At 40.9% G+C, this 12,309-nt stretch overlaps 1 protein-coding gene across 1 annotated transcript in view; it reads right to left on the bottom strand.

The window, feature by feature from the left end:
- Positions 1-2,170: 2,170 nt before the first annotated feature.
- Positions 2,171-12,309, bottom strand: part of niban2b (niban apoptosis regulator 2b) — a 71,825-nt gene continuing 61,686 nt past the window's right edge. Inside the window, exons 11-14 of the mRNA XM_074669843.1 lie at positions 7,904-8,017; positions 7,293-7,400; positions 6,927-7,038; positions 2,171-3,832 (exon numbers count right to left, since the gene is read on the bottom strand). Of these exons, the coding sequence (XP_074525944.1) occupies positions 2,964-3,832; positions 6,927-7,038; positions 7,293-7,400; positions 7,904-8,017 (1,203 nt within the window). The 3' untranslated portion in view covers positions 2,171-2,963. The remainder of the gene's footprint in view (positions 3,833-6,926; positions 7,039-7,292; positions 7,401-7,903; positions 8,018-12,309) is intronic.

Raw genomic sequence — 12,309 nt, 5'->3', positions numbered from 1 at the left:
ACTTCTTTTTAATTATTTTATTCTATTTTTTTGCTGTTTAAGCTCACAGTGTGATTGTATGTAGTGTATGACCTCCCTACAACACCTGGGCATGCTCCTGATGAGGTGGTGGATGGTCATCTGAGGGATCTCCTCCCTGACCTGGACTAAAGCATCCGCCAACACCTGGACAGTCTGTGGTGCAGTGTGGTGTTAGTGGATGTCCCAGATGTACTCAGTTGGATTCAGGTCTGGGGAACAGACGGGCCGGTCCATAGCATTGTCTTGCATTAGGAGGAACCCAGGGCCAACTGCACCAGCTTATGGTCTCACAAGGGGTCTGAGGATCTCATCTCGGTTCCTAATGGCAGTCAGGATACCTCTGTAGAGCACATGGAGGGCTGTGCCCCCCCCCAAAGAAATGCCACCCCACACCATCACTGACCCACTGTCAAAGCGGTCACGCTGGAGGATGTTGCAGGCAGCAGAACGTTCTCCACGGCGTCTCCAGACTCTGTTACGTCTGTCACATGTGCTCTGTGTGAACCTGCTTTCATCTGTGAAGAGCACAGGGCGCCAGTGGAGAATTTGCCAATCTTGGCATTTGCCAAACGTTCTGCATGGTGCTGGACTGTAAGCACAACCTCCACCTGTGGACGTCAGGCCCTCATACCACCCTCATGGAGTCTGTTTATATATATATATATATATATATATATATATATATATATATATATATATATATATATATATATATATATATATATATATATATATATATATATATATATATATATATATAAATGTATAGAGAGAGAGAGAGAGAGAGAGAGAGAACAAGTTGCTTCAGCTCACTGTTTTTCAACCACTATAAGGTGTGCCGTGAGGAATTATCCAGTTGAACTTAATTGGTCTAAAAACTAATAGCACACCACTGTTGAGTGTCTGTGCTTTAAAAGTAATGTACTTTATCCTATGTCTGTAGGTGGCAGCAGGTAGCTTATTGCCTCGGTAATCTGAGACAGGCGTAATGAGACAGCTGTAGTGATGCATGAGACAGGTGTCCATGACAGAGATAGAGAAGTTTCTGAAAAAGGAATAATCCAAACTTCAAACAGGGCCCGACCAAAACAAGCATGTGGACTGTTTTGTTCACCTATATGTACAAGCATGGGGCCAACTTTTATGGGACAAACCACAAAAATGAATAAACAGACCCACAAAGCTAGCTACTATGTTGTTGAACTTGTTACTGAAACAAAAACATAAATAAAAAAAAAAACATTAAAAAAAAAAAGAAAACCACCTTCCTGCAAAAGCATTGACTGGGGGGTTCTTGGCTCGGACGCGATAAAAGAAGTAATGTTATCAGCTCTGTGTTCATCTAAACAGGCCCACGTTTAGCAGTGCATGAGTCTAACAGACTGCATTGTTATTCTGCCACAGAGTATTGTTTTATTATACTTTTGGTTGGTGGTGTGCCATGGGACTTCTTTTAATGTAAAAAATGTGCCGTGGCTCAAAAAAGGTTGAAAAACTCTGCTTTAGCTGATATCTTCAAACTACTGCAACAATCAGCCGTGAGAAACATTTCTACCAGGTGTATTAATCTTTTAGAAGTGTCACCACAGCTCATCTGGAATGACTGGGGAGCTTGATTTTTGACCTATACTGCAGACAGCCACCAGGGGGAGCCATTTTTGTGGCGACCTCACTTCAAGCTGGGCAAGATGACATCCATTTTTTTTTTAACAGTCTATGATTACAGCACAAACAGTGAAAGAGAAAAAGTGGATTTTGTCCAGTCTCTTGTAATCACTGAGATGTAAGAGTAAACTGTTATACTGACATGACTCAGCACTTTGACTGTCCTATCTGTACACACTGACACCAGGACTCATCATTCTGAGGCACTGACAGGTTCACTGACATAAACTTACTTTTGAGGGATGACACAAGGGTTTTGAGGAAGAGACTGGCTTTTGTAGGTAATCCATGGTGTTTTTCTGTTTATACAAACTGTTTAGAGAAATTCACTTCCTGTTTAGCAAATAGCAAGGATGATTCAAGAAATGTACCAAACAGACAGTGATAAACTGTCATGTGTTGGATACCATTAGCTGTGATGTGAGCAGAACTGACGTTCATGTCTTTCAGAGCAACAGCAGAGATCACCAGGACAAACTGATAATAATGAATCAATAATGATTTATTATCTATAACAGTTACATATAACACACGGGTAAAATACATCTAAAAGGACATTACTGAAAAAGAGACGAAAAGGATGCAAAATAATAAATAAAACAGAAGGATCTGAAATCAGCAGAGATATTGAAGAAATCATATAAAATGATGTAAAAAGGACATTTTGTTTTTGATCAGTCCAAAGAAGAATTTATACAAAATTTACACATTCATGCTTTCTTTGTTACGGGTAAAATCACGTCATTCCCACCAACACTGAAGAAATTGTCGAGCCAAGAGAAAATACATTAAGGAAATTCATGAATAATTAAACGTGAAGTTTAGCGTTTGTTGATCAGGTCCAATAAAAAGTGATAGGTATGTTTTTATTAGTGAAAACTCAAACAACACAAAAGATTTAAAAGGATAAACCGCAGAGGATAATGAAGGAAGGAGAGTCGAAGAACTTGGCTTTTTTAAACCAACTCTACCTGAACGGTGGTACCCCTGCAGGCCGTCACTTAGAAACACCTCAAGAGGCTCACCTGTGTGCTCACGTTCAAACCAGGTGTAGAAAATATAACAAGTGGAAAGTGTGTGATATGAGTGTGACAGAAAAAAAAGATCCTACAACTTGGACAGCACCTGAGCCCTGCTCGGTGAGATGATCTGCAGAGGGATCACTTTGCTGTGGAAACATCCAGAAGCCTTTTTTTATTTATTTTTTTATCTCCGTGGTAAACGACCAACCCAGAGCGGCAGGTTTCAGTTCAGCTCACGCAGTCAGGATGCTTTCATCACTGCTCTGTGGGCTCAGAGTCTCTGGGGCTGCTCTCTGATTCTGCTGCAGCTGGCTCACCTGCCTGCTGCTCCTCTGCAGGCTGTGGAGCCACCTCCTCCTCCTTCTGCTCCTCTGCAGACTGAGGAGCCACCTCCTCCTGCTCCTCCCCCTCGGCTCCTTCGCTGCAGGGGGACTGGAAGCCGCTGTCATCGTGTGGAGGCGGGGGAAAGTCTGATGTCACCTCAGGTGCTGGCTCTGCAGCTTCAGACGGGGTTTCTTCAGTTGGAGGCGGCGGTGGAAGCACCTCCTCTGATGGCTGATCCTCTGCCACCACCGCTGCTGGCTGGCTGTCTCCTCCTTTACATCCCTCCTCAGCGGCTGAAGTTTTTTCTGCAGGAGTTTCAGCAGCCTTCTCCACTTTTTCACCTTCAGGCTCTGCTTTGTCTTCCTTCACCTCAGAACTCTCTGATAAGTCTGCAGGACTCTCTGAAACTGTGGGACTCACAGATCCGTTCTGCTCAGGAGACACTTTTCCACCCTTCTCCTCCTCCTCCCTGTCCTCCTCCGGGATGTCATCCACACCTGGCACCTCCACACACGACTCACTGGGCAGGACAGACGAGCCCTCCACCTGAATCATGGACACAACCTGCTTCATCCTCTTCCTCTTCTGGGACTCTCCACCCTCACCCTCTCCGTCGCCCTCGGCATCACCCTGAAGCTCCTCCACGGCACCGTCCGCCTCCTCCTGGCCCCCTCCGTACTCCCCGGCCCAGTCGATGGAGGGGTTTTCTCCCAGCAGGTGGAGGCTGGGGTCACTGTTGCTGAGGACGATGCTGTCTCTGAACAGGTTGTGTCTCCTCTGGACCGCTGCCTCCTTCACAGCTACAGAGAGACCAGAGGAAAAGTTGGAGTGTGATTCTACAAGGTTGGATGGAACTGGATCGGATTCATTTCATTAGCACAGTTAAATGTAGGCCTGGGTGATAAAATGAGTTTTGCTTCTTGGATGATTTTAAACAAGAAAAATTCAAATTTTTCTCCCCTGCTTTAGCCCACCTTTTGTACTGCAGCTGACTCCACATGTGTGCAGTGTGATTTAACAGTTCACTGATAGAACAACAGAAACCTGAATATCATAAAAATGTTCTTGTGCGTCTTTGATACCCAGCACCTTGACGGACACGTGTTCCTTACGGTTTGAATCACCAGCGCAAAGAGTTGAATATAAACAAGACCGATTATCAGTGAACGTTTAAACCCCTTTCCTCCAATACTCTGTTTTCTATCTGTCATCTTTCAGGAGTTTGATTGTAGATCTTTGAAACATTTACAAACAGGGACTCTTTTAGGTTCACCTGCAGATTATTAATGATGTGATTGACACACATAAAACTTGCTGCGCTTCAAAGATAATACTCAGATCATTTTGAGATTTAGATGGTGAAGAAATATACATCAGTTTTTCTCCCCACTCTGCTGAAGAAACCCCCCTCTTTTTGGTGATATGGACGGATTATGATTTGTGAAAATAGACTGCAGTGAGGGAGACGGGCCATCAACCAGAGCGGCACTGCTCAGACATAAACGCTTGAGAAGGTGTTTCACTTTTACCTGGGTAAAGCTGAGTCCTCTTTTTCTCTGTAACTCCCTCTATTCCACCAACTGAACCCTCTGTTTGGCATAAATCCATCCACTGACGAGCAAAGCAACATAACAAACCTGCAATGAGGTGTGCTCTGACAAGCAGGGGCGGACCAGACTTTTTAGACTGGGGTGCCCCGACCACAGCACCGACTTATGCAGGGAGGCATGAGTTTTGTTAGCCCACACTAGAATAAATAACATTTATTTAGCTTATTTGATTGTATTAAAATTACATACTAACAGGCTACAGCTTTAACAAAACATAAAACTAGACCAAAATAAAGCTTTTTTTTAAATAATAAAAAATAGAATATAACTGAACAGCGCTGTAGTGCACTGAAAATAGTGTACAAGCTTGTTTTAGCTGTATTTTTTTAATTTAAAATGTATGAAATGGTGCAACTTTCAATGTGAATGCTTGAAAATATTCTCATCTTCAAAAAGGGGGGCCCTGCAGAAAGAGTTTGGGAACCACTGGATCTGCCCCTGTGTTAGCCTTTAGCTTGTGCTCTGTCACTCTCCCGTTAAGCTTTCTTCTGCTCTGACTTCATTTTTTTTTTGACAGTCTAGCTCTAGTGTTTACCATTACAAAAAAATAAATCCAAGAAATCCTTTTTTACTGGCAAAAAATTGATCTTTCTTCTCACTGCTAAATTTTCTCAACCAGCGTTGTGTCATCAAAGCAATTTTTCAGTCATTGGATTCATGCTCTCCTGGGAATATCTGACTGGACCTCAGATGTCGTTTCTAGAACTAACTGATTCAGGTGCTGACGGTCTCAGGGGCCTCTTACACGACAACGGTTTTAGGGTGAAACACAAAAGTTGTAACAAGTTGTAACAGTACAGTTGTAACAAACGTCGTGAACTAACGTGTTGTGCTGCTCAATCTGCTGAATCTGCTGACTGTCTTTCAACAAAGTGAGCATCTGTTGCTCCACTTCTGCTCTTAGTTTTTACCAATACACCAGATAATTGGCTCAACTCTACTTCAGTGAAGATCTACCAAAAGCGGCTACTGGAAAAGACAGTTGTAGCACCACCTGCAGGCCTGGCATGCTTACTACAGCGTTTTCATTCCCTCGGTGTTTCCGTGTTAACCCAGATTTTTTCACTGCGTTTCAGATTTTTTTAGATGAAACATTGTTGTTTAAACAGGGCCTCATTTAAATGATGGATTATGACAGGAAAATATAAAAAAGAGAGCTTTTTTTCCCAGATCACTTTGCAAGTCCTTACAGGGCCTCTCTGACCACAGGGAAATTTTTTTTTTTTTTGGTATCTTGGATTAGGACAAGTTTTTTGAGACACAAGCCACATGTTGTTTGATTAATTACTTTGAGTTGAGAGCTACGCGCTGGTGCCCTGCATCCTGTGTTTCACTCCTTCACTTTAAGCAGCTGTGCTCACATTTGTGCTTGGTGGTTTTACTTTTTAGACAAAAAATTCAGACTTTATTCAAAAGAAACTACCAGAAAAAAAAAAGCAACTGGGCGTGCGACGGCATCATTGATAACGCTTGCCTAACTCGTTTAGAAACATTGTGAAAGGGAGGATGAATCAGAGCCCATAGGACAGTTTTTTATGGAAAACAGGTGAAGATGAAAGGGAGCAAACTGTAGAGAAAAGGATAAAAATCAGCCAATAAGATTCAGTTATTAAGGACATTCTTCCTCCTCCACCTCTGTCAGCATCTTCATTGCAGTACTTTCTGCTACACTGTGTTCTAATACATCATTCCTTATCTAAAAGTTCTTTTTATTCTGATTTTAACATGTAACAAAAAATATGGTGCTCTTTAGGGGTCAAGAACAGATTAATGACATTTCAATTCATTTCAATGGGGGAAATTGATTTAAGATATGAGTAATTTCAGTTACGAGCTCCAACACAGAACATATTAAAGTCAAAGTGCCACTGTACTGACTTTAAAATCAGATTAAAAAGAATAATAAAGATCTTAAAGTTTTTAATTTGTTTGTCTTCTTCTATGATTCTAGGTTGGATTTTAGTTTTCAGAGTAGGAGATAGACAAACGTTAGACAAAAGTTTAAACATGAAGAAAGATGTTTCTCCCTAGACTGAGCAGTTAACTTGATTTCTAATTCGCAACCTTTAGGTGTATGAAGGTCATTTATGTGCCTCATAAACCGGTTTTGGACTGTGTTTAACGGAGACCGCATCAGAGAAATATGAGATGCCAGATGAGCTCTGTTGGGAGAGCTGGTGCCCCCTGTGTGGAAGGGGCTGCAGTCTTTATGACTCTCATTAAATGATAAAATCTACACATTTTTTCCCAATAAACACAGATGATTCAGAATGTAAACACTGACCCATCATGATGTCCTTCATGACGGAGTGCAGCACCACCTCCTCAAAGATGTTTTCCACCAGGATGAATCGAGAGAAGTCCTCGAAGATCAGCTCCCGGAAACGGGGCAGCTCCTGAGACAAGAACAGTCAGATATTAACAGACGTCATCAAGAGTACTTGATTTTGTTTTGTTCAAAAGTCAAATGTCAGGATGGGATTAGCTCAGGAGAAAAGATTTTAGCAATGTATTTCAAAAAGGCACAAAAAGTCAGAGAGAGGGTGAAATCTAGACAGCACAAAGACTTCAGGAGAAATGACTGCTGACACATGTAGCAGATTTTCCTCTCGTCTTTCAGGTGTTGGTGGCTGGGAGCTGTGAGACTGACCGGAGCACAGGTGGGGTTGAGCTGCTTCAGCATGTAGGGGATGAAGATCTGAAGGAGAGCCTCGCGGAAGAAACGCTTCCTCACCGTGCTGCTGTCGTAGTCAAACTTCTAAAGCGGGAGAGAAAAACAGAAGAGAAACAACATTACCTCAGAGATGACTTTCTTATTGGAACAATTACTTCCTTCTTTAGTTTTTCCTCCCATCAAACTGTCTGAGCCGGGACTGTTCCTCCTCTGAGATCATTTTGTCTGAGGGAGATCAGCAGGTTTACATCCTGATCCTCAGTTTGCTGAGTAAGGAGTAAAAGGGCTGTTTGTCCACTGTGCCATAGCTTTAAATTCTTAGTTTTTGTCTAGCTAAAATCAAACACAGAGATGGGCTTTACAGAGTATGGAGCCACATGGAATAGTACAGCAGTAGTCATTTTAGGGACCTGCTCACACTCGATCCCCGTCTTTGACTCTGAAGTACAAAAACAAAACAAAAATGTGTCCCAGCACTGTTTTTTTTTTATCTGTGAACCCTGATGTATTTGCCTTGTGTGTGTGTGTGTGTGTGTGTGTGTGTGTGTGTGTGTGTGTGTGTGTGTGTGTGTGTGTGTGTGTGTTACCTTGATGACTCTGTCCTGGCAGCGCTGGATGGTCTTACACAGATCCTCTGAACCCTGAGATTCCAGACTCTGGTGGAGGATCTGCTCAAACGTGTACACGGCGTCGTCCATTTGCTGTGAAAAACACACACATCACACAGACTTTTAACATCTATGAGGCAGTTTGGGTTTAGCTCACACTGAGGATGACACTCAGCTGTGCTGGTGGGGCTTCATCATTACAGACCACAGACAGTCTACACCTGAGGGCACTTAAGGCCTCCTCAACTCCATCCTTAGCGTCCTTGGTGTCCCATGTGTTGGGAAGACCTGCTCTTAGTTATCCTGCTAAACATTACTGTTTCATTAAAGTTACTGAACAGGCTTCAGCTGCTACATCTATTTTTTTTTTTTCACTGTGCTATCAATGTAACGTTTATCATACGGTGGCCCTAGAGGTCCATTAAAACAAACAAACAAAAAAATCAGTGACTGCAAATTTTTTTTTTTTACAAAAAAACCTAAATACTTCTCTTAAAGATTTTGCAAATCAAAAATATTTAGTGACAAGCAGACTTTTAAAAAGAACCTAAATTATTTCATTGAATGCAAAAACTTTTTACAAAATAGAAACAAAAAATCCAATGTCAAAAAATGTTGGAAAAATGTAAAACTTTTTTCTTAATACCACTGTTACCATTTTGCAACATCTTGAGTAATGCAAAAACAGCCAAAAATTGCTTCACAGTTTTTATACATTTTTACATATTTTTCTTGAAATGCAAAAACATTATAGCCAGCAACAGTCTCACCATCATCACCAATCCATTCAACCATCAGCAGTTTGTCTGTCTAAAATGAGTCTGGTTCATGGAAGTTCATATGTAATTCTTTAACCTACTAAATCCTGCAAAGGTCTCACCTCATGGTGAGTTAAGATGAGATCAGACTCCTTATCTTGTCTTCATGTTTGAGATTGTGTTAATAAAACAACATGAGCAGGTCTAGTGAAGTTTTTGTGAGGGTCTAAAGATAATGTTTGTCGTGAGCAGAGGTGTCAAAAGTATTCACATTCATTACTCAAGTAGAAATATAGACTGAGTAGGGTTTAAATAGACTTTTCTAAAAGTTGAAGTATGGACTTAAGCTTTTTACTTCAGTAAAAGTGTAAAAGTACTGGTTTCAAAACTACTTAAAGTTTAAAAGTAAAAGTAATATAAGAAGAAAAAATGTCATCAAGGACAAAAGCTTAGGCAGTACCACAGGAACCTAAAGTGCACTCTAAATAATATGTTCTTAATGACCATTAAGTTTCATTTTCGTCAAAATGTTAATGTTGTGCCAGCAGAGCGCGGCACTGGGTGCTTTTCATGCTAATTGACGATGATGATGCACAGTGTGTTCACCTCGAAATGGGTAAATAAATGTTGTAGTGAGAACCTCACTATGCCTTATTAACTCATACTCAGGCAGTGTCATGTTTATACCAGCCAAAGGGAACAGGAGTAACAAACTATTTTTTACAACGTAGGGAGTAAAAAGTAAAGACATTTGTCAGAAAATGTAAAGAGTAGAAATAAAAAGTTGGCTAAAAATGAACCACTCCAGTAAAGTGTAATTACCAAAAGTTTCTACTTCAGCAAGGTACCAAAGTATTTTTACTTTGTTACTTGACACCTCTGGTTGCGATGAGGCGCGATGAGGTGCTTTATAAATAAAGATCTTGGTGTAAAGATGCTGCACATGTAGGGATGGGTACCTAATTAGGTACTTTTTTAGGTACCGACCGAATTCTGTCAAAAGTACCGGGTATCGATTCATGTAAAATCAAAAGGTACCATGTTTAGGTACCTAAACCCATCCTTGTGACTGTGAGGGTGTGGAAGAGTAGGTGATTTTCCATGCTGGACATGAACACAGCATTTCAAGGTTATATATTGAAGAATAAATATGTTAAATTGTAAAAAATATATATTTTATTATTGAACAAATTGATATTTTTTACCACCCCAGAGGTAATCAGGTATCAGTGAAGACAGGTTATATGTGCACACAGGCAGTCTCATTTTCTACAGATTAGATAGATGAAGTATCTTAGACATCTGTTTTTGGATTGGTCTGTCAGTGTATTCCCAGAGAAGAAAGACATCAGTCTGCAGCACAACTATTTTGGGAGTCAAAAAAGGCTGAAAAGTTAGTGAACCCTTTATTTGCACTATCACCTCCTGCCTGCCCACACTACTATGAAGGTACACTACTGAATCAGCCTCTGTACTCTGTGTAATCTGCCCCACTGAGGACCCACCAGGACGAAGAGAAGTGATGCTCAGACCTGACCCCAGTGATGATAATGATGGAGTTAAAGCAAAATTTAGATGGAGTTGTGGCAAAAGCTGGAGCTTTTAGATCAGTGTGGTCTAAAAAATTATCTGTTTTTTTTTCAACTCATATTTTGCTGCTTTGTTGTTACTATGGACGAAAAATTCTCTGCTCCTTATCTCACATTTACACCTCTGATTTCTTTTATTATTTTTTTTTAATGGGGAAAAAATATTTCCAATAAAACGAAATGCAACACAACAGAAATGTCTATCCTGATAAAATATCAGTGATGAGATTACTTGTACAGCTTTTTTTTTTAACCCACATCCTTGCCCCCCCAACCCCATCCCCAAGAAAAAAAGAGAAAAGAAAAGAAAAGGAAAAGAAAAGAAAAGAAAAGAAAAGAAAAGAAGGACAAAATGCAAATAAAATTGGGAAAAAAAAAGAAATCCAAGAGGATAAAAAGAAAATAAGGAAGATTACTTGAACCACCAGCAGAGGGCGCTCCACATCACACTAATCTGCTGTACGTGCAGCCTCCAGGATCAGCTGCGATCCCCTCACAAACACAGACAGTCACAGGGAAACTCCTCCGTGTTTCTCAACTTTACTTTATCTCCGTCTGTTTTATGATTCATTGCTGTAATGTCGACATGGTCAGGTCACTGTGAGCTCTGACAGGACCACAGATGAACTCCTCAAAGTTCCTCCAGCATCATTTGATGTTTGATGACACAGAAAAAAGCTCAGCAGAAACAAAACTTAAACTCTGACCTCATGGTCTTTTCAGATCTCCCTGTTACATCCTGATCCCATGAAACAGGAAACACTTTTTAAGTAATGTGTTTAAAAACAAATATAGAGAAGTGAAAGCTGACAGCTCATTGAGTTCTGGCTGAATGGCTCAAAAGAGGAAAATTAAAAAACTGTACAACTGGCTTTTGTTTAGTGACAGTTTAAAGAGTACAGACTAATCCTGAGCAGTCTGAGCTGGAGAGAAGGAAGAATTAAAGGGACAGTTGGTGTTTTTTCCTAAGCATGGTTGGCGTGTGTGGGGTATTGATAATACTTTATTGATATCAATGTTTTATCAGTTCTGCTTACCGATCTAATCCTTTATTGATTCTTTTATCAATTCCTCCTGTGAATTTTCTCTGTGCACAAAGTAGCTTTACAGGTTTTCTGTAATTCTATGGAATTGGTCACTGGACCTGAATATCTCTGGATGTCAATAAATAACAGTAAGTTAAATTGGCACATCATGTGACACTGATGTGCTGATTTGTTATACGTCATTGACTGAAATAGGCCATCTAGTGTTGCAAAGTGGGTACAGCAAAGCTTTAAGTTAAGAACACTGAGCTTGCCATGACCCTGACGCACGTTTTCTTCAATACTGCTAGTTCCTATTAAGACATTTGGAGTTTTCAGTATTGTTCACAAAGACTAACCGTGATATGTTTCTGTGATGAAAGATTAAATTCTGTTGTAAAACTTAAAGGGGACATATCATGCTTGTTTCTCCTTTTCACTATGCCAGACTAGGATGCCTGTAAAGCATTTTTGCCCTCAGTACAAGTCATTTAGTTCCTTCATTGCCCCACAATAGCGTTCTCAATATCCTCATTTTAGGCCATTCTGAAGATCTTGTTGAAATGCTCCGTTTCGAGAATGACCTCCAGTAACCTCGCAACGTCACAGCCCTTTGTGCTCTGATTGGTCAGTTCTATCAGAGGGGCGGAGGGGGTAGAGCCAGGGGGCAATTTTTGCAGCATGGCAGTATTTACAAAATCTCCACATTGAATGGTGCAGACCGAGCGAGTTTGCTGTTTGCCAAAACTTCACTGTAAGGCATTGATAGCACTAATAAAATGGCAGAGTGTAGGATACCTCCTTTTGTATTGGACCCCGAGTCAGACCCGGACGGTTCTGCAGCTCAGGAGGAAGAAAATCCACCTGGACACAGATCATCTCAGAACACTTCAGTGTGGTGAGTCAAACCAGTACTGTAACATGTATAGTTTATACGTGGAAATATAGGCAGACTTCACCAATAAACTATTTCTATAACAGAGCTCCATCCTGCTCCTTCACTTTTCTCTGTC

Source organism: Halichoeres trimaculatus, unplaced genomic scaffold, assembly GCF_033239565.1.
Source record: "Halichoeres trimaculatus isolate MK-OKI-2021-1 unplaced genomic scaffold, fHalTri1.1 fHalTri1_scaffold_5, whole genome shotgun sequence".
Taxonomy (NCBI): domain Eukaryota; kingdom Metazoa; phylum Chordata; class Actinopteri; order Labriformes; family Labridae; genus Halichoeres; species Halichoeres trimaculatus.
This window is presented reverse-complemented; position numbering and strand designations above follow the sequence as displayed.